Genomic DNA, 19,033 nt, shown 5'->3' on the forward strand with positions numbered 1-19,033 from the left:
GGAGAAAATACATTGTGGTTTTGAAAATAAATGTGTTTCTGTAACATTTGTGAAAATGTTGTGAAATATTTAACAAAAAAATAGATCTTTTGATTGATGTTAAACTGTTTTTTTATCCTTTATTGTAAATGGAAACGGTGCATTTACACAAATAGACTAGATTTGACACTGCTAAGGTACTAAGTGTCTTGTCACTGAAGTGGTACCTTCATGGATTAGACTGTACTTTTGATAAAGATCTAATATTGTATCTGCAGGTTTTAAAAACCAAAGGGACATTTCAGTTTACTATGGTACAAACTGTAATGGTACAAATTAGTTGCAATTCTCTTACATGAAAATGTACTGCCTTATTGACAAAGGTTTGCACCTTCTAACATTGTACCTTTTTTCTGAGTGTGTACATCCCTTTTTGAAAATAATTGTTTTGTATCAGATTTAAGTGAATATTGCTAATCATTTTTGGTGCATGTAATTAAATGCATTAATGCAAGAGCGTGGTCGCATAACATTTAGAAATAGATAGATAATGCATTTAGCTTCAGCAAAATAAACTTACACTAAGTTTTATATATAGTTTTTTATGTTTCTCCTAATTTTTACTGTCTATTAAAATTTATTTTTATATTTTTCCCAACATATTAAGTGTACTCATTTTTGAACCGTGATTTTAAGTTTGATAGATTAGTTCCAGTCTTGTCTTTGGTGCTGACTAATCTAATGTACAGTTGAAGTCAGAATTTTTAGCCCCCCTTTAAATTTTTTTTCATTTTTTAAATATTTCCCAAATGATGTTTAGCAGGGCACGGAATTTTTCACAGTATGTCTGATAATATTTTTTCTTCTGGAGAAAGACTTATTTGTTTTATTTCGGCAAGAATAAAAGCATTTTTTAATATTTTAAACATCATTTTAAAGTCAAAATTATTAGCCCCTTTAAGCTACATATTTTTCAATAGTCTACAGAACAAACCATCGTTATACAATAACTTGCCTAATTACCATAGTTAAGCCTTTAAATGTCACTTTAAGCTGTATAGAAGTGTCTTGAAAAATATATAGTCAAATATTATTTACTGTCATCATGACAAAGATAAAATAAATCCGTTATTATAAACGAGTTATTAATTATGTTTAGAAATGTGTTGAAACATCTCTTCGTTAAACAGAAATTGGGAAAAAAAATAAACAGGGGCTAATAATTCTGACTTCAACTGTATATGCACAAATATATTATTATAAAGCATTCCATAGAAATGTATATTAATTTAAAAGAAAGATCTGTGAGGGGTGTACTTATTTATGCTCAGCACTGTAAAATAAACATATTTATAGCAATTATTGTAATAATAAATTATGAATCATACACCACCACATTTAGCGCATGAAATACACATTGAAAAAATGTGATTTATTGGATTTGCTCATTTTTTTTTAAAGATAAATGTTCGCAAACTATTTATATGGGCTAAATTTAAACAAATTAAGTTGAACGTTACTAAATTTAGTTTGTTTAAATTCAGCCCCATATAAATTGTTTGCAAACACTTACCTTAAAATTTGTAGTAAATCCAATGGATTTTTTTTTCCGAGTAAATTACTATATAACTAAATATTCTTATAAGAGAAGTATTGTTTATAGGTAAAAAATACAAATAAAATAATATAAATTAGCACAGAGCCACAGTGACACCTGGGGACAAAGTGAAGAAACACATCACACTGCATTTGTAAATAAAGATGATTTATTTTATGAATAATAACATAATCAACACAATTTTAGATCAATTTAACCAAAAAGAAAAGCTATTCAAGTGTAAACAAGAGAAAAGAATGTTTTACAAAATAAAAATGATACTAAAAGACAAATTACTTGAACAAATGTTAGTAGGAAAATAAACGTATTAATCAGTAAACATCAGTCATTCACTTTAGGGCTCTTCTGTTTTGTTTAGTACCTGTAGAAGAATTAAGAACAGGATTATGTTATGTACAGCGCAAATATTATAATATGTGTTATTAAATAATATTTATATTATATACAGCATTTCTCTACTGTTACCTTATTAAAGAGCTTAATGCCCAAGTAGTTTGTTGCCATGTTCTTCAGGTTTTTTCCACCACCTACTTTACAGCGCACATATCCATATAGGTTAGCCCACTGCAGCACAACTCCCATGATCACAACCGCCTATGCGCACAAACACACACATTTACAGATACAAAGACACACACGTCCACAAAGACAAAAACACGCGCACACACACATACAAACAAACGTGCAAACACAAATGCACAGATGCAAACAGACACACACAAAGACAGATGAACACACAGACACACATGCACCCACACAGATAGACGGAAACACACAGACGCACACAGACAAAAATGATGAAAACAAACACACACACAAACACACACACACAGAAGCAAGCACAAACATGCGCACACACACAGACGCAAGCACACAGACACATGCACAAACATGCGCGCACACAGGCAAAAACACACAAAGACACAGTCAAACAAACATAAACACGCACACACACACAAAACAGACGCATATACGCAAGCACAGACAAACAAACACACACACACAAAAACACACACAGACACAAACACAGAAACACACACACACAAACATGCACGCACACACACAGTCAAACAAACACAGACAGACAAGCATGCACACAGACAAAGACACAAACACACGTGCAAGCAAGCACACAAACAAAAACATGCACACAAACACAGTCAAACAAACCCATAGACAAACACACACACACAGACGCAAGCACACAAACAAACACGCACACAGACAAAAACACACAGACGCACACAGACAAAAATGACGAAAACAAACACACACACACACACACACACACACACAGAAGCAAGCACACAGTCAAACAAACACACACAGATGCAAGCACAAACATGCACACGCACAGACGCAAGCACACAGACACATGCACAAACATGCGCGCACACACAGGCAAAAACACACAAAGACACAGTCAAACAAACATAAACACACACACACAAAAACAGACACATATATGCAAGCACAGACAAACAAACACACACACACAAAAACACACACAGACACAAACACAGACACTGAAACACACACACACACAAACATGCACGCACACACACACACAGTCAAACAAACACAGACAGACAAGCATGCACACAGACACACAGACAAAGACACAAACACACGTGCAAGCAAGCACTCAAACAAAAACATGCACACAAACACACAGATACAATCAAACAAACCCATAGACAAACACACACACACACAGATGCAAGCACACAAACAAAAACATGCACACAAACACACAGATACAATCAAACAAACCCATAGACAAACACACACGCACAGACCCAAGCACACAGACACATGCACAAACATGCGCACACACAGGCAAAAACACACAAAGACACAGTCAAACAAACATAAACACGCACAAAACAGACGCATATACGCAAGCACAGACAAACAAACACACACACACAAAAACACACACAGACACAGAAACAGAAACACACACACACACACAGTCAAACAAACACAGACAGACACACAGACAAAGACACAAACACACGTGCAAGCAAGCACACAAACAAAAACATGCACACAAACACACAGACACAGTCAAACAAACATAAACACGAACACACACAAAAACAGACGCATATACGCAAGCACAGACAAACAGACACACACACACAAAAACACACACAGACCCAAACACAGACACAGAAACACACACACAAACATGCACGCACACACACACACACAGTCAAACAAACTCAGACAGACAAGCACGCACACAGACACACAAACAAAGACACAAACACGCGTGCAACCAAGCACACAAACAAAAACATGGACACAAACACACAGACACAATCAAACAAACCCATAGACAAACACACACACACAGACGCAAGCACACAAACAAACACGCACACAGACAAAAACACACAGACGCACACAGACAAAAATGACGAAAACAAACACACACACACACACACAGAAGCAAGCACACAGTCAAACAAACACACACAGATGCAAGCACAAACATGCACACGCACAGACGCAAGCACACAGACACATGCACAAACATGCGCACACACAGGCAAAAACACACAAAGACACAGTCAAACAAACATTAACACGAACACACACAAAAACAGACGCATATACGCAAGCACAGACAAACAAACACACACACACACAAAAACACACACAGACACAAACACAGAAACACACACACACACAAACATGCACGCACACACACACAGTCAAACAAACACAAACAGACAAGCATGCACACAGACACACAGACAAAGACACAAACACACGTGCAAGCAAGCACACAAACAAAAACATGCACACAAACACACAGACACAGTCAAACAAACCCATAGACAAACACACACACACAGACGCAAGCACACAAACAAACACGCACACAGACAAAAACACACAGACGCACACAGACAAAAATGACGAAAACAAACACACACACACACACAGAAGCAAGCACACAGTCAAACAAACACACACAGATGCAAGCACAAACATGCACACGCACAGACGCAAGCACACAGACACATGCACAAACATGCGCACACACAGGCAAAAACACACAAAGACACAGTCAAACAAACATAAACACGCACACACACACAAAACAGACGCATATACGCAAGCACAGACAAACAAACACACACACACAAAAACACACACAGACACAGAAACAGAAACACACACACAGTCAAACAAACACAGACAGACACACAGACAAAGACACAAACACACGTGCAAGCAAGCACACAAACAAAAACATGCACACAAACACACAGACACAGTCAAACAAACATAAACACGAACACACACAAAAACAGACGCATATACGCAAGCACAGACAAACAGACACACACACACAAAAACACACACAGACCCAAACACAGACACAGAAACACACACACAAACATGCACGCACACACACACACAGTCAAACAAACTCAGACAGACAAGCACGCACACAGACACACAAACAAAGACACAAACACACGTGCAAGCAAGCACACAAACAAAAACATGGACACAAACACACAGACACAATCAAACAAACCCATAGACAGACACACACACACAAACATGCACACATAGACAAACACACACACAGACGCAAGCACGCAAACAATCAAGCACAGACAAAAACACACAGACACACACTCGTGCACAGACACATGCCCACAGACCCACAAACACATAGACACACACGCACAAACACAAATACACGTGCACACAAGTGCACAGACGCACACACATGAACATAGACACATACACCAACAAACACGCAGACACAAACACACAAGCGCAATCGTACACAGACACATGCACGCACAAACACATATACACAAACAAGTACACAGACTCATGCACACAAAACACACATGCAGACACACATGCATCAGAGCCTAGAGCTCTCCCACAACATATAGATGCGTTCGAGAGAAGCTGAACACTCACCAGCCACTTTATGTTGAAGGAGAAAAGAGAGCTGAACACAAAGAAAACCCAAAACACGGGACACAAGACCAGACCAAACCAGAAAACCCGGGACTCAGAGTTCGAGACCACATTCTTACTGCTCTCCTATGAGGAGACGGGAATAAAAGAAATGATTTAATCAAAAGCTGAAATTCTCTCATGTTTTTTTAAATGAGTTGATTTACTCTTTTTCTGTGGAATACAGTGGGAGACATTTTAATGCAGCTTTATTCCCCCTATTAACATGATGGTTTACAATAGACAAGCTCCAAAAAAGGACAAAGCAACTCCATAAACGCACGCCCGATGAGCCTGTGGGAATAGGCTGAATGGAAATTAAGGTTTGAGATGTGCGGCAGAGGAGATTTTTACTGTTTTATTATGCGCTGTAAATATGTTTTTCAACTTGTTCTCCTCACAAAAACAGATCATGTGACTTGAGAATGCTTAAATGAGGCATTTTAGTATTCTTAGAACAAATCAATACGGGTTTGGATGGAATGATCACAGAATAGAATGTTTGTTCTATTAATTTTGGAACATCCTGACTCAAAAGAACATACAATGGGGGAAATAAGTATTGAATGTGTCATGTTGTCCTGGGAGTGATATTTCTAAAAGTGCTGTTGTAATGGAACTGAACCAGATTTTGGTAAAAACTATAGGTGGGCATGGATTTTTTTTAATCTAGATTAATCTCACTGTAATCTTGGAATTAATCTAGATTAAAATAGCTCATTTGAATTCTGCCGAAGGCATTCAGAATATGTGTGCTACCCAAATAATGACTAAAAGTAAGGAACGTGTAAGGGTTTCTCAAGCCAGGTGGCGCATTAGACCATGGGCTTATCTCCTGTTTCCAAAATGAATCACAAACTGCTTGAGAAACTGTTTTACTATGATAATGAAAATAAACAATGTTCAATAAGATGTGCTTGTGTTTACCAATGGTTTATTCATTTAAACACATATTCTGAACTGTAGGCCTACATAAGCTCCAAACAGATTTTGATCACCTTAATCCGACGTAAGTCATAACTGAACTAAACAGAAATGGAATTAAGACGTGGAGTATGCAGATATTAGTGGCATTATTGACAACGCAACCAAACTATTACCGGCCTGTAGGACTTTTCACCATATTTTTCAACAAGATCCACACACACAGCTGTCAGTAAAGAACCGCGCACACACACATCGCAAAATGCTGACGTTTTTTTCTTTCTATTTGGCGTGCGTTACTAAATTCCATAACACTCTCACCAGCCCTTACTCCTTATTTGCGTCTAATACCCCAGTTTGTCACAGGGGCATGAAAGAAATGTTCATGAGTGAAACTGCCAAACTGCAGTTAAAGTCACCCAAAATTACAGGAAACTTTCATGAAAGCACTTCACGTAAACACTTTAATTATATTATTGTCTATTAAGGCAATTACTAATGTTAAGGCAATTCAAAAAGATCACAGATATCCATGTAAGCGCGGTCAGTAGTGTCTTCGAAGTATTCCAGAAGGGCATCCTGATGATTTGATTCGAAAGGGCACTTTTTTGTCAGACGGCTCACCGGTTTGACTTTCAATCCCCGTCATTCATTTTAAAAAGCACCCGGTTCATTTTAATTGTGTGTTTTACTCGAACGCATAAACTCTACAGGTGCCTGATAGTTAAGGCTGATTTATACTTCTGCGTCAAACGCATGTGTATGCTACGGCGTTGACGCATAGCTCTTGGTTATGGCCGTCGGCATCGCAGACGTGCACCTTTCAAAAAATTTAACTACACGTCACAACAACGCGTAACGCAAGCTCTGGTATTGGTCGGCTTGGTAGCGCTGACGAGTCTGGGCGGGACCGATAGCCGTGTGTATGGCGCGACCCCGATGGAGCGATTGTTTACAAGTGTGGATTCCCGTGAAGGAGCTCCGGATGGAAAGTTTTGTTTTGTGTTTACCTCATAGTTAAAGTTGTTGCACGTCCGCCGGTTCCTGCCTCAAAATGAGCAAGGAAGTGTTAATGCAGACCAACAGAGACAGCGCGCAGAAGTATAAATGCACAGCTAGCGCGTTGCATGCGCCATTACGCCGGTCACTTGACACAGAAGTATAAACCAGGCTTTAGATGTGGAGCTAACTTTAATCAGATTCACTCTAGTGAACTGCATCCAAGTTAGCACATCACGTTTGATGTGGTAATTTCACAGTAGGACTACGCACAGGTTCGAAGACTCGTACTCGCCATCCAACGGTGCAATTTGTTCAGGTATACATCCGCGCTAAAATATCAAGGTGAAAGTCTCCATATAATGTGCATAGAATAGACCCAGTTCCCATCCCAACTTTGAGATAAGATTAACACCGATATTTTTTTATCACCCGATAAGAGTCTTGCGATAACGTAGTACGTTAACGTTGATAACTGCCCACCACTATTAAAAACCCAAACAATCCAAACATTTAAATAAAATAATACTAATAATACTAACAAATACAACAGGGTTTTTAGCAAATAATATTAATAATACTAACAAATACAGCAGTATGTGCTTGAACCCCTAACGAAATAAAAAATAAGTTGTGTAATAACAATGAAATGACACAAGGATAATGTAATGAACTTCCGAAACATTTAATACTTTATATAAAGGGCTTTTTTGGTGATGGCAGCTTAAAGACCCCTCTCATATGGAGACTGAAGTCTCATGCATTGCTCAGGTGTGAGTTTTTCCACAGACTTCAACAGAGTGTAAAAATCTTGATGGTTCTGTAGGTCTCGTCAATCAAATCTGATATTTAATGAGTATTTTCTATTGGATTCAAGTCAGGTGATTGGCTGGGCCATTCTACAGCTTAAGTTTCATTCTCTGAAAGCATCTAATAGTTTCCTTGGCTTTGTTTTGGATCATTTTCTTTCTGGAATGTCCACCCGGGTTTCATTTTCATCCTCCTGCTAATGTAGATGTTGGACTGAAGCAGCTGATATTAATTTACAATGATGAAGGGAAGAGGGTTGCAGAGAAACTACTGAGAGATTTCAGTTGCGGTGTCGACTTTTTTTGCCTTTGCACACCTTCCTTGTTCATGTGTTCAATACTTTTCCCCTGCGTCATTTCATCTTATAAACATAACTTCATTTGTTAACTAATTAGATTTGTTTTCTTTAATTGTCACCAACATCCGGTGAAAATTTCAAGTCAACTGCACCTTTAGAAATATGTTTTCTGAGAAAACTGGTGACGCGTTTAATATTTATTTCCCCCACTCTATCTCTCTCTTTAAAATAATGACACAACTTGAAGGTGTCGCTAACACCGACAGTGACAAAACAGGACCATTAAACTTTGATCGAGACGTGATAAAAGTTAGCTGCAGCTATATATTAAAGTTGCACATTACCTCTGTAATGTTAGTCACGATCGTAAACTCGACTTTTATTATGCGCTTACTTTCCAAAGTTGCAGATATTGGTCATTTCCACCTGTAATACAGTAAGGTGTCGAGACTCACCGGTCTAGATTCAAACATCCAATGACTGCGACCTTCTTCATCAACCTGATTCCACCATCTCAAGCCCACCAGCAGCCGTCCTGTCACATTCTCAAATAGAAAAAAAGAGAGAAACACGCTGAAATTTACCATATAAAGAGTCTTTACAGCATTTTGCTTCTATATTCTGAGTCAAAGAGGATTTAATGTTAATAAATGTTTACAGATTTTTATTCGGTTAGTTGAAACATACACTACCTGACAAAAGTTTCAAAGCCTACCCAAGTTTTAGGAACTACATATAATAACTTGACTTCTAGTTGATCATTTGGTATCAGAAGTGGCTTATATGAAATGCAAAGGCCTCTAGATTACATTCATTTTAGCAAAATAAAATAGGATCATGCCTTGATTTTTAATGATTTAATTAGGACAGTAAGGTCTGACTTTGCTTAGGCAAAAGTCTTGTCACTGAACAGAAATAATGTCCAGTATATAATATAAAGTCATGCTGCAGTGGAGAAAGAATGAATATAGTGTATGACTCCCATGAGCTTGGAGGACTGCATCCATACATCTCTGCAATGACTCAAATCACTCATTAATAAAGTCATCTGGAATGGTAAAAGAAAGTGCAGGACTCCCAGAGTTCATCAAGATCCATTGGATTCATCTTCAGTGCCTCCTCCTTCATCTTACCCCAAACATGCTCAATAATGTTCATGTCTGGTGACTGGGCTGGCCAATCCTGGAGCACCTTGACCTTATTTGCTTTCAGGAACTTTGATGTGGAGGCTGAAGTATGAGTAAGAGCGCTATCCTGCTGAAGAATTTGCCCTCTCCTGTGGATTGTAATGTAATGGGCAGCACAAATGTCTTGATACCTCAGGCTGTTGATGTTCCCATCCACTCTGCAGAGCTCTCGCACAACCCCATACTGAATGTCACCCCAAACCATGATTTGTCCTTCACCAAACTTGACTGATTTCTGTGAGAATCTTGGGTCCTTGCGGGTTCCAGTAGGTCTTCTGCATTATTTGTGATGATTGGGATGATGTTCAACAGATGATTCATCTAAAAATTCTACCTTCTGCCACTTTCCCAAATGATCAACTAGAAGTCAAACTATTATTGGCTGCTCTTACAACTGGGATCGACGACAAGACTTTTGTTAGGTAGTGTACTTGGCTTTAATTAATGTCATAATGTTTTCAGCCAAAATGTACAACTGTGTAATAGAAGAAGAAAGTACTAAAATAAAATAAAAAATTAGCTGAACTAACTTTTTACTTAGGGTTAAAGACAAAATTTGTAGTCCTCCTGTGAAATCTGACCTCTTTTCAAAATGTTTCTCATTTGCTCTTTAACTGATTTTGTTCCCAACAGATTTAGATTTAATAGACTTATTTTGTCTTATCTATAATGACAGTACATACTATTTTACCAGCTATTTTGTGAGATACGGGTGTTCAGCTTAAAGTGCAATTGAAAGAAATAACTCAGTAAATTATGTTAATTAGGCAAGTCATTGGACAACAGGGGTTTGTTCTGTACCCTATAAAATTAAAATAATTATTTAAGAAGCTAATAATATTGCCCTAACATTTTTTTTTCAACAACATAACACTGCTGTTATTCCAGCCAAACAAAAAATAGTACTTTTTCCAACAAAAAAAAGTAGTAAAAGTACTAAAAAGAAGTACTAAAATAGCAAATGGAAAAATAAGAAATATTGTGCCAAAAGAATGACAGTTGCCATATGAAATCAAAGGAACATTGATTAAGTAAACTTATGATTTCATGTTGACTCCATGCTCACCTTTACTGTCCAGAAGTCACATGAGAGGAGTAAAATGATGGTAACCATGTTGGCAATAAAACTTCGGCTGAGTAACTCACAAAAGAGGTAAATCAGGATGGCACTTGTGCGGAAGAAGAGGTGAAAGAAGCAGGCCAGAGGATGTCTGAGGGAAAAAAACAACATGTGACTTACTGTATGGAATTATTTAAACCCAATAAATGCTAATTCTAACTTAAAAGCTAAAGAAAATGCTAAAAAAAAATTTAAATAATATAAAAAGCAGTGCATTGAGACTGTTGAGTTTTACTGGTCCGGTGTAAAAAAAAAAAAAAATTAATAAAAAAAAAAATAAAAATAAATATATATATATATATATATATATATATATATATATATATATATATATATATATATATATATATATATATATATAATTATTATATATAATTGTTATTTTCTAACTACTATTTTCTAACTGTGTATATATATATACATATATATATATATATATATATATATATATATATATATATATATATATATATATATATATATATATATAGTTAGAAAATAAGGCCTTTTTGTGTGTTAAAAAGAAAATAATAATATTGTAACAATAATATAACCTATATTAATGTAAAAAAATAATTATATATATATATATATATATATATATATATATATATATATATATATATATATATATATATATATATATATATATATATCTGAGTATATATATATTAGAGAAAGTGCCGAGAAAGTGTCAAGAGAAGTTGAATTTACCTTATGGCAAGAAAGCTATGTATAATTTGCCTCATTTCCTAACTCAAATTTGAAACTCACTTGATGTTTGATTTCTTCTCTCTAAATGCATTTTCGTCCTCATGAAATAATGGCACTTCACCCTGAGAATCCTTCAAAATAAACATTGAATCAGTCAAGAATTCAGCTCTACACAGCCGGCAGTTATGTTTGTATAGTTACAGTTTCCTTAATATTGCATCTTCTAGAGATAGATAAACTTAATATAAATAGGGATCATAACATATTTCTTTAAAGGAAATATAAGTGAAAACTCACCTGTCGGATCATGTTGACGCAGGTAGTTTTATTTCCTGATGACGTGTATGTAAACAACACGTGTCCGCTCTATGGGAAACAAACCTTACTGATAAAGAATTTCATTGTCTTCCTTTAGGGGGCGTTCGGTGGCTCATAATTCAGTTCATCACATGTCATCCAATGACTTTTTTTTATCTTATTGCAGATGTTTTATCACATTATATAAACTACGAAAAACGTTACACGACCTACCTCAGAAATCTTAAAATGTTTATTTATTTTTTTCTAATTGATGATTTTCGTATCACTCAAAAACGATTGTGATTGGTCGGTTACCTGAATTGACGGTTGGAAAAATCATCTTATGACAACTCTGTCGAGAAAAAGAAAGAAAGAAAGAAAGAAAGAAAGAAAGAAAGAAAGAAAGAAAGAAAGAAAGAAAGAAAGAAAGAAACTAATTCAGGAATGAGAACAACTCAAAAGATTCAAAGTAAGTCAACATTCCATTTGTCTGGTCAGATTTACACAATATGACGTTATTTACGTAAAATCGTGACGCTAATATAATATCTTATTATCATCATGTCTTATTGTCATCCCTTTATCACAGAGCTGGTTGATAACATTGTTGACATTTCAGCTTGGAATTATAAGCTTCTATCTGCATTCTAAATGAGCTTCAAAGTTTTTGCATTCCATATAGCAAACAATATGTGTGTAACGTTAAAAAAATTTTTTTCAAATAAAAAAGTTATAAATTGTAAACAACTTATAAATAAACATCCCATAAAGTAAATAAGCTATCATTTAATAAGAATATGTCAATGACTTAATTTTGACAAAAATGTCAGACAGAACCTTATAATTCTAAGGTGACGATTTGTCTTTTATGAGCCATAGTTGAAATATATTATACACCATTTTTAAATATATCCAGTTGTATACAAACAAAACTATATATTTTATGTCAGGAACAGAGATTAAAATGCATATTTGGATTATTTATCCTTTATTAGACGCAGTGGCACAGTGAGTAGCACGTTCGCCTCAAAGCAAGAAGGTCACTGGGTTGCTGGTTTGAGCCTCAGCTCAGTTGACGTTTCTGTGTGGAGATTGCATGTTCTCCCTGTGTTCGTGTGGGTTTCCTCTGGGTGCTCTGGTTTCCCCCACAGTCCAAAGACATGCGGTACAGGTGAATTGGGTAGTAATCATAGCTGATATTTTGCTGTATATGTATAGCAAAACATCTGTTTACTATACATGAGCAGGTAAAGTAGCATACTATACTTTATCCAGTGGTTTGATCATAATAGTTTTAACTAATCATTTACATACTGCTCAACACTAGTGTACTTCATCTAAATTCGGACCCACTTACATTCATTCATTTAATTTCCTTCCGCTTAGTCTCTATTTCAGAGGTCTCCACAGCGAAATGAACCGTCGAACCCACTTACAGTAGTTGTCTAAATATTAGTTTTTTTATTGATCCATATAGAATTAGACTTGTTAGGCAATTTAACTGAGGAGAATGTGGACCAAGTTTAACTTAAAACTTTTAACTTTTAATCGTCAATAAATGTGATTGAGGACCTTTGTGGACTTCTATCAGAAATACATTTAAACAGGTTAGCAATAGGTGAAGCTGCTGATGCTGTTTGTGAAGCTGTTTATTAAGCCTCTTCTGAGATTTTGACAGATTTAAGGTGTTTTATTTCATTTGATTTTGTCTAAGGCTGTGATTGAAGTCAGTTTTGAGTCTTGTGCTGTCGCCTCACAGCAAGAAGGTCGCTGGGTCGCTGGTTCAAACCTTGGCTCAGTTGGTGTTTCTGTGTGGCATTTGCATGTTCTCCCTGCCTTCGCGTGGGTTTCCTCTGGGTGTTCCGCTTTCCCCCACAGTCCAAAGACATGTGGTACAGGTGAATTGGGTAGGCTAAATTGTCTGTAGTGTATGAGTGTGTGTGTGAAAGTTTGTGTGGATGTTGCCCAGAGATGGGTTGCGGCTAGAAGGGCATCCGCTGCGTAAAAACTTGCTGGATAAGTTGGCGGTTCATTCTGCTGTGGTGACCCCGGATTAATAAAGGGACTAAGCTGACAAGAAAATGAATGAATGAAAATGTGAATATGTTGAGATTCAGTGACAAGTGCATTTATTATGAGCTTATATTAGTGTAGAATTTCACAGTGACTTGTTTTAACTCTAGAATACAGTCGAAACAAATAATCATTGAACAACTCATAAACTCAACATTTCGAGCTGAAACAAAGAAGATCTCTAAGCTGAGTTGACTCATTTTTAAGTTTAACCAACTTGAAGTGTTTTACAGTATGATTATCTTTTTAGATGCTTGCCTAATTGCTTTTTATTTATTAAAAACGTGCATAAACACCACACCATACTGGAAAACACCATTTTCCTGTCCATCAATTAAAATGTTTGGGCTTGCTGATGTTTTTGGGTAAAGACATTGTAGTGAAATTGGAGTAATTCAGATGTCAGTGGTAAATGTAGCAAAATGGTGGAAACTATTTAGAGTGCCTTTCTTCGGTACCATTGTATATATACTGAAGTAGCATGGTATTACAACCCGGCAACATTGAGTAACTACATTTAAGTCAGCATGAAACAAAAGTTAAGATTGTCTTTTTTTCGCTGTCATGATGTACATCCACTTGAAATGGTTTCTGAAATGAGAAAAAAGGGCAGTGCATGATTTCTTCCTTTCGGAACCGAATGGTTCGTTGGAGCACACATACGTCCAGAGAAGGAAAGTAACTAAGTAAAAATACTTTGTTACTGTACTTGAGTAGATTTTTCTAGTATCAGTACTTTACTCCGCTATTTATTTTTTTGACAACTTTTTACTTTAACTCCTCACATTTTTACACAAGTATCTGTACTTTCTACTTCTTACATTTTTAAAATTGGTCTTGTTACTATTGTTTTAATGTGTTTTGTGAAATTTGAACGCCTTTTTGATTCAATCAATCTATTTTTGCCATTGCGCGCATGCATGCTGCAGTGAATGGCTTTTTCAACCTATGATCACACGCCATAACGCTTGTTTATTAAGCTTTCCACGGGAACAACAAGAATGTGAACTTGCATGTGACAGGGAGTCAGCTATAAACATGACTGATGTCATGACTGATGTCATGTTTATAACGGGTAATAAGATGCTTTTTGGTCAATCGGATCACAGGTAAGCAAGACACATTTCTGTTCAAATCTGGCATTTAAATGGGGTTGCAGTCTTTTGTCCATTTCCGAACATGTACAGTACAGTACTTCTCTGATCTTTCAATCTTATGCCGCAAAAAAAACTTTACAATCACATGCTTTTTGTCTGCATTTGTACAATTGGTACTAAAGCAATGAAATAGTTTATGAGTATGTTATAAATTTATTGTCTTTGTTTCCAACGAGTTCATATTTCGTAGTATAGAAATGTAAGTTAGATGTATAGATGTAGATGTATAGTGTAATTACTACCGCGAAACTAAAACAGGGCGTGGTAATGAATACTTTTTACTTAAGTACACATTTCATGCCGTACTTCTTTACTTTTACTTGAGTACAAAAGTGTAGTCAGTACTTCAACTTTTACCCGAGTTGTTTTAAACATGAGTATCTGTGTCATGACTGTCTGTAACCACCAGAGGGCACTGTAGTTCGCTAATGAACTCTGTGAGCGAACTACAGTTGCCAAAGACTACAGCTGCGTCCCAAATGGCACACTATGCACTCATGCACTATGTACTTATGCACTTACACACTCAACAGGATAGTATATGTATGTAGTGTCGTCCCAAATGGCACACTAATGTTTTTTTACTAAGCGGAAATTCAAACCGCTTCCCTGATGACTTTGTCGGTCGCCAAATCAGTGAAATAAATGACCAAACTATCAAATAAAACCTGCCGTGAGTATAACCGCGTTCACCATCGGGAGGCGCTATAATCACTCTCGTAGGAGAATTTTGCTTTCACCATCCAAAATAAATAGTTATCCAACATGTGCGCCCGATAGCTCCGCCTCTTCCGCTACGCAAGCAAACCTGCGGTCGTTGTGTGCATGAAGTGTCCATCATTCCACACTTCATTTTAGCGGCTGAATGAGTGCATCATCCGGGTAATTAAAGTGCACTTATTACTTTTAGTGTTTTCAGTGTGAACGCACTACTTACACTATTTATACTACAAAATGGCGTAGAATAGTGCATAAGTATGCGATTTGGGACGCAGTTTACAAGTTCATACATACCTCACGCACACACCTGGAACCCACTTAAACTGATTGCATCACAGCTGTCTCCATTTTCCTGTTGATTCATGGACTATTTATACACCATTCACCCATTGTTTGTCAGTTCGTCGTTCGTTTTGTTTAGTATGTTGTTCCTGAGATGTGTTTTGTATCCTGCCGTAGTTCCTGAGCCTTGTTCTAGTTATTCTGCCATAGTTCCTTGTTTTGTTTGTTTGTTGTTATTTTGTTACTTTGAATTTTTGGATATTCTTGGTTTTTCTGTTGCTTCATGATATCATCATTAAATGCAATTGGATCTAACACCTTTTTGTCTCCGTCCTGCCAACATATCGTGACAATCTGTACTTCTACTTGAGTAAAGTATCTGTGTACTTTTGCCATCTCTGCATACCTTATTTATAACAGCACAAAAATATACATATGAAAATAAGGAAAGTACATTTTGATTTCATGCCGACTTTAAGGGGAAACATATTGAGAGAGAAAGAGAGAGAGGTAATGTTGCAATACACTTTTTTTTCTTTTTTTGCTTTTGCTATGTCATGTTTTCGTGAAAGACAAAAGTACGTAATGGAGGCTTAACAGCTGGTCCATTAAATGCTTTACAGTCGTCTAAAAGTCTGCTTTTAGTGTCATTGTGGTAGATGTTTTACTGACAAAACAGCTTGTGAATTTTTCACCAAGTTAAATCATGAGCGCTCATGTGACAGTCAGCGGCAGACCAAAGGTCGCTCTGCTTTTCTTCTACCCATTCCTTTCATGATGGCTCTTGGACACAACGTTCTGCTTTTCTTTTGCATTTCACCCTTTGCCAATGCACTCTACAAGCAATGGATTCCAGACACCAACTTTGAAAATGCGACCAACTGGGACAAAGGGTCTGTACCCTGCGGGAATGACCAAGTGGAGTTTTTAGCAAATAGGAAAGTGTCGGTGTATGTAGAAACAGCTCACACTATTACCGGGATGAGCTTGCCTGTGGATGGAGAACTGATTTTGGCGTCTGGCGCTGGGTTTACTGTGCGAGAAGGTGGAGATCCAGGCTGTGGATCTGGAGTGACGGCTCAATTTAAAGACTCTGAATCGCTGAAATGGTTCGACCCGTCCCTGTGGGTGGCTGCGACCACTATTGACGACCTGCACAGAGGTACATTCCAGTTTTCAGTTCACGAGGAGAGTGTACCATGCCAGAATGATGATGTCGTATTTCGAGACGCCACCTCATTCCGTGTGGAGATTTCATCAGATCATGACGTGCCTGTGAAGAGTGTGTCTGTACTTGGGAAAAAGTTTACCAGCAGCTCTGAGTTTTCTCAGTATCTGTCATCTAGTTCTGGCAAGCTACAGTTTCATGGCACTGCAACCATTAGCATCAGCAGTTCAGGATGTGGCGAAATCTCCGGCTGCATCTGCGATAACTCTAGGAATCGTGAGAAGATCTGTGCAAACGTGAGATGCGATACTCTCGAGTGCAAGAAACCCCTGCATGCACTGGGACATTGCTGCAATGTTTGTGGCGCTCTTGTCTACGTTCAGTTCTCTTCGAGCTTCAACTTTGAGTCGTATCGCCAGCGGCTCCAGCACCTCTTTCTCAACACGGACAAATACAGATCTGTACAGATGGCCATGTCGAAAGTGTCCAGAGAGCAGAGGCTGCTGGGAGTGATTCCTTTCGGAGCCACTCAGGAAATTCAGGTGCTGCTGCTGGACCAGAAAACCGGACTGGAATCTGGGAATCTGGCTGAGACTCTTGCTCGGGACATAATGAAGGACGTGCACAACCACGGCTCAAACGTTGGCATCAGCAGTGCAGAGTTCCAGGCGTCATCTGGGGCAAGCAGCAGTGACGTGGCTGGGAACAGTGCAGGGGTTGTGGCCGGTGCGGTGTTGGGCTGCCTGGTTATTTTGGGTTTACTTGCAGGCTTTATTCTCCTCTACCGAAGGGGTGTTGTTAAGTTACCAAGAATGCCTAGCATCCCCTCACTAAGCAAATGGAGGAACGGTAGTGACATTGGGGAACTGGGTGGCCCCATGGATCATGGCTTTGACAACCCCATGTTTGACAAGCCCACTATGATGCCGGAACAACCTGAGCTGTATGGGTCAGAGACAATGAACTCTGTCGTCCTAACCAAATCAGGAGTGCATTTTGTGAATCCTGTTTATGATGAAACCGATTTTAATGGATGAAAGGTGTAGTTTCAGATGATTGGATAGGGGATGTTGAAACAAAATAAGCAGAATTAAATCTTAATGTCCTTGTGAAGTTATGTTTTATTAGGTTGTTAAAGTCTCGTCGTGTAATGGGAAGTTCTCACAAGCTTCATTTTCTGAAATTATATACCACATAATCATGTTTCTCTTCATAAATAAATTAAAGGCATGGATTTCTGAGTTTTTGGCAATATTATTTTTTTTTATTTATGCTATATTCTATTCAGAGTTAAGTTTGTGGATTTTAACTTAAATACCAGCTCATTATTTTAGATCATATAAATCACTCCCAAGTAGTATAGCTAAATAGAGTTTATATTATTTATTTACAGTTGAAGTCTGAATTATTGCCCCTCCCCCCTGTTAAAAATTTTCCCCAATTTCTGTTAAACAGAGAGAAAATCTTTTTTCAAAACACTTTTAATCATAATAGTTGTAATAGCTCATTTCTAATAACGGATCAATTTTTGCCATGATGACAGTACATAATATTTGACTAGATATTTTTTAAGACAATTCTATACAGCTTAAAGTGACATTTAAATGCTTAACCAGGTTAATTAGCCAAGTTAGGGTAATCAGGCAAGGTATTGTATAATGATGGGTTGTTCTGTAGACTATCGG

General features: G+C 37.2%; 3 protein-coding genes across 6 annotated transcripts in view; 2 read left to right on the forward strand and 1 right to left on the reverse strand.

Annotated features, from left to right (window-relative positions):
* The window catches only part of otop2 (otopetrin 2), a 78,636-nt gene that overhangs the window by 19,534 nt on the left and 40,069 nt on the right, over positions 1 to 19,033 (forward strand). Inside the window, exon 2 of one of the 4 annotated variants that reach the window (XM_073945168.1) lies at positions 12,944 to 13,128. The exons of 1 other annotated variant lie outside the window; for it this stretch is intronic. The gene's annotated coding sequence lies outside the window, so the exon portion shown is untranslated. Of the gene's footprint in view, positions 1 to 12,243; positions 12,418 to 12,943; positions 13,129 to 19,033 lie in introns of those variants that run through there. 2 more of the 4 variants (XM_073945167.1, XR_012401279.1) reach the window with 2 other exon arrangements.
* zgc:112148 lies at positions 1,728 to 11,994 on the reverse strand. The gene is given in 7 exon segments (NM_001017729.1): positions 1,728 to 1,958; positions 2,063 to 2,191; positions 5,558 to 5,683; positions 9,083 to 9,172; positions 10,881 to 11,025; positions 11,709 to 11,779; positions 11,946 to 11,994. Coding segments are annotated over 7 exon segments (600 nt in total). The 5' UTR covers positions 11,958 to 11,994; the 3' UTR covers positions 1,728 to 1,931.
* amn (amnion associated transmembrane protein) lies at positions 16,946 to 18,582 on the forward strand. The gene has a single exon (XM_021474800.2). It carries the CDS (start codon positions 16,955 to 16,957, stop codon positions 18,383 to 18,385), a length of 1,431 nt encoding a protein of 476 aa, XP_021330475.2. The 5' UTR covers positions 16,946 to 16,954; the 3' UTR covers positions 18,386 to 18,582.

The sequence above is a fragment of the Danio rerio genome, chromosome 3 (assembly GCF_049306965.1).
Source record: "Danio rerio strain Tuebingen ecotype United States chromosome 3, GRCz12tu, whole genome shotgun sequence".
In the NCBI taxonomy this organism is placed as follows: Eukaryota; Metazoa; Chordata; class Actinopteri; order Cypriniformes; family Danionidae; genus Danio; species Danio rerio.

Bases quoted from the DNA above. Each gene is read 5' to 3' on its own strand.
- amn (XM_021474800.2), top strand. From the start codon at position 16,955: ATGATGGCTCTTGGACACAACGTTCTGCTTTTCTTTTGCATTTCACCC.